Source organism: Gekko japonicus, unplaced genomic scaffold, assembly GCF_001447785.1.
Source record: "Gekko japonicus isolate JY-2015 unplaced genomic scaffold, Gekko_japonicus_V1.1 scaffold1802, whole genome shotgun sequence".
Classification (NCBI taxonomy): Eukaryota; Metazoa; Chordata; class Lepidosauria; order Squamata; family Gekkonidae; genus Gekko; species Gekko japonicus.
This window is the reverse complement of record NW_015176027.1, coordinates 263,694-268,098: the sequence shown is the minus strand read 5'-3', so window position 1 is coordinate 268,098 and position 4,405 is coordinate 263,694. Positions and strand designations below refer to the sequence as shown.

At 37.5% G+C, this 4,405-nt stretch overlaps 1 protein-coding gene across 1 annotated transcript in view; it reads left to right on the top strand.

The window, feature by feature from the left end:
- Positions 1-4,005, top strand: part of CD34 (CD34 molecule) — a 59,869-nt gene extending 55,864 nt beyond the window's left edge. Inside the window, exon 8 of the mRNA XM_015426610.1 lies at positions 2,047-4,005. Coding sequence (XP_015282096.1) covers positions 2,047-2,238 — 192 coding nt within the window. The 3' untranslated portion in view covers positions 2,239-4,005. The remainder of the gene's footprint in view (positions 1-2,046) is intronic.
- Positions 4,006-4,405: the final 400 nt, after the last annotated feature.

Sequence of the window (4,405 nt, the reverse complement as noted above, 5' to 3'; positions counted from 1 at the left end):
TTTTTAGAGAATCACCACTGATTAAGACCTTCCAAAAACCACTAACTATCTCTGCTAATGGATGGGATACTTGGATGGAAATGAGAAACAGCTACAGATCTTACATTTTTATGAGTTTCCCCATAGCTTCTGTAAACCAAGAATATACTTTACTAAGCTAGGAAAAATCAAAGACTCTGACAGTTATGCTATCAGTGCCAGATGGAATTCTAGGGCCCCAGTTCATGGGCTCTTTAGGGGGACCCCCAAATTAGACTGTGGTTTCACATTTGAAGCATACATTTATTTGTTTAGTTATTAAGCATACATTACCATCTAGGGTAGCGGTATAAGACCAGTAAGCAATTGCACTACCATCCTATAGTTCCATGAACAGCTGTACTGTGTCCGCATTGGGAATAAAAGAGACATAGTCTGAATTCATCTGTTATTTGATATTGAGGGGTTGATGTGCTATAGCAATCATTTGGAATTAGATTTTCCTGTAGGGACAAGAGAATCTAGCTGAGAATGATCACTATAGCACACCAATGTGTGGATGAAGCTATATTCTCTTTCTCCTCTTCTGATAATATAGGCTGTGTGCCTGTTCATTGTAGAAAATACATATCACTATTGTTTTCGGTTTTAATCCTTATTTTTTCTCAGTGGCAAAAATACACAAGTCATAAATACAGGTCATAGATACCATATTTACTCCTGTATTATTAGATTTTAAAATCAAGTTTTATAATCTCCTTGCATTTCTACTTTATTAATGGCTGTTCCCCATTATTTAGCTAACAGATTTTGACAATAAAGAACACAAAGAAAGAACATATTATCCTTGATACATTTGTTACCTTTCATTTCTGTTTGTTCCATTTTAAAGATTATTTGTACCCTTCTAAAAACCTCTAACTTTACCAGTTCTATCCAATTGCCACTACAGTCATAGTTTTGGGATGTCCAGCTATTGTTACATAAATCCAGTCATTGGAGCATCTAACTACATATTACAAGTTTTGTATTCTACAACCCCATAATGCCCTCTTCTTCTAACAACAACCAGAGGAGGGCAATTTGGAGAAGCACCGATTTGGACAGTCACTTAACCATTCTGCACCCATTTCTACTTCAACTCCATTCCCGAAGCAATTTTAGCCTTCTTGAGTTTGTCTTTCAATCTAGATCTAGAAGACAGGTACATCCACAAAAGTAAACTCCCAAGAGAAATGGCATTCTATGAATAACTGATAGTGCAGTCCTAAACAGAGTTACATTATCCGTGGGTTTAGAAGTGTGCATGTTTAGGATTGCACAGTGAATTTCCCTCATTCCCTTCACATTGTTCTATGGAGACTGAATGGCTGAGCTGTTCAAGACATTAACTGTGTGGATGAACAATGTCTATAGCTTTGTAGAGTCTCTGTTCAGATTGGAACTGTGCAGGGAGGGGAGAGGGACTTCAATCCTTCCATCCCCATGTGACTTTGCTGATTGAAACTGCCTCCTCCCACACTGATATAAACCCTTTAAAAGGGAAAAAAAGATGGACATTTGACTCAAGGAAAGACCATATTGTCTTTTGAATAGGAAATCTGGGTGCACCAGACCAGTGTAACAAAGATACTTCTGTTGAAATCCTCAGGCAAACCCTCTCTTATTTACTATGTTTCTTCCAATCAGTTTGGTTCATTTTTATTGCCATCACATATAGACAACTGTAAGAACTACCATATCAGGTTCTTTTTTCTTTTTTTTAAATAAATTTATTTTCCAAGTTTTCACCTTTACATTACTTCAAATTAATTATATTTAAAATATAACAATTAAACAATCAATTATACATCTCCAAAAATCATTCATTATCAACATGTATGGTTCTTGAGTCGTCCTGTTTCACACAATTTGATATCGTTACCTACTGAAAATTTTCATAACAGAAGAGATGCCCAGCTGAAAGGACAAGTGTTCCATTTATGTGAGGAATCTCAGCCAGTTTGTTGTTCATTCTATGCCTTTGTCTAATTCCTCTTTTTGTTATTATTTATGCCCCCCATTTAGGGTGAAGATCCATATTACACAGAAAATGGCAGTCATGGCAACACCGTGATCCCTGTGGCCTCTCATGAACAGCCTGATCTGCAGGATAAACCAAACCTCAATGGAGGGGCCCGGGAAAATGGGACTGGCCAGCCAGCCTCGAAAAATGGACAGTCATGCAAGCCCCATGTTGTTGCTGACACTGAACTGTGAAACATGCAACAGTCAAAAGTCTCATTAAAGTGGCTTGAAACAACAAAGTAGAAGGATAGAGAAGCTAAGAAGCAAAAAGTATTATAAATGGCATCATAATCCTGTTTTGTTTTGAGAAAGTTTCAAAAAAAAACCATTTTAAAGCATTTTTTCCCTAAGAGCTGCCACAGGACTTAGCTGTGTACAAGTTTTTGTTTCCTTAGCAAACTACTTCAGTGGGATTTCTTATCCGACTGGGCATATATGTTTTTGCTCTTTCTATTTCAGACCAAAATGAGATGTGACTGACCTTTACAACTATCCCTCCAAAGAAAAGAGCGAGATTTTGCCTGGAAATCTATGGCATATTTATCATTGTTAGGAAATTGTTCAATAGGGAGAAGGACCTTGTAAAGAGATTTAACTGTAAATGAATGGTGGAACATTTCACACTTGGGTCAGTAGTTCTGATTCATGCCATCATTTTTATGTGGTACAGTGAATCACAGTGCAATCCTATGCATATCTACTCAAAAGTAAGCCCCATTATATTTAACTGTGTTTATTCCCAGAAAAGTATGCATGGGAATAAACCCTCACTCTTGTACATGCTCTATTGCATGACCATGTGGTGAATCACCATAACCTGGATCAACACCTGTTTTGAACATTGCAAGATGTGAAGACTTGCCTTTTGGGTGAATACTGGTACATTTATTAGACTAGTTTACCAAGTTAAACTACCAAAAAGATCAAATTGATTTTTTTTAAAAAAGTATAAAAAACCCACCAATGAGGTTATTTCTTTGGTTGAGTTCTACTTGTCATTCTTACACCCAGTTTAGAAATTCTTCTTTGCCTCTCTGTTTTTTGTGTTGCTTTGCTTACTGGCAGCAACTCTACAACCTATCAGAAATTCAGGGATTACCTAATCTGGCAATCCCTGCGCTACATAGAAAAAGTTCTTTATTAGATTTGCTTCTCAGCAGAAACTAGGTGGCCTTCCAGTTAAAAAACATTATCAAGTGTGGCAAAACAGCTTCCAAAACCAATACTAAAGTGCAGCAGGCAAATGGCCTGAAATTACAAATATCACTCATGTGTTCTGTCTGTTCACGAGGTCTCCATGGGGACTCAGTTTTCATTGTCCATATAAGAACAAGCAAATATAAGCAGTGCCATAGGAAACTTATGCTTGGCTGTAAAGCAGACAGCTTAATCCTTAAAAACTTCATCAATCCTATTCATGTTTAAGTCCCATTGAAATGAATGGGACAAAGTAATCACTAGTCTTTATTATGTGCAATAGGATTGAAGCAAAACTAATAGTGCGGGCCTAAACAGAATTAAACCTTTTAAAGCCAATTGACTTGAATAAATTTAGAAGAGTATAAATGTTGTTAGGATCACACTGTAACTTTCTTTGGATTGGGTCTTCTAATGTATTTCTTAAAAGAACATTTTGGAGGTGTACTTACACCTGTAAATCCAAGTTTTGGCTTTAATAATTTTTGATATCTCAGGTTCTGTGGATTGGTTAAACCCAATATATTAATTGTTCCCTTTCCCTGCCCTGCTAGGAAGCTGTTTCCCCATTTTGTGTTTTATTGCCCTTCCCAAGTTCAACGACATCTAAGCTTTTTTCCAGAGGGTAAGCCTGTTGGTCAGCAGTAGAACCGTTAGATTCAAGTCCAGTAGCAACATAGACACAAACATGATTTTCAGGGCATGTCTTTCTTCTATAATCAAGCTGATTACAATATGCATTGTACCTTAGCATTCTTTACAACACCATTTTCATCTTCTGACTGGGATATAAAGACTCACAGATTTCCATTCCTACTTGTGTCTGATGAAGGGAGCATTGACTCTCAAAAGCTTATACCGTGAAAATCTTGTTGGTCTCTAAGGTTCTCCTGGAGTCAAATCTAACTGATCTAAGGATTTGTTACCAATGTATTGGGGGGGTGTATATAGAGCACAGTATCAAGAATGTGGAGCTGCGGTGGCTCAAGTGGTTAAGACACTGAACTGCAGGCTGTGGAAGATTGGTAGTTCAGCATTTTGAGACCCGAGTGTGCCGCATGACGGAGTGAGCTCCCATCTCTAGTTCCAGCTCCTGCCAACCTAGCAGTTCGAAAGCAAGAAATTGCAAGTAGATAAATAGGTACCACTTCAGTGGGAAGGT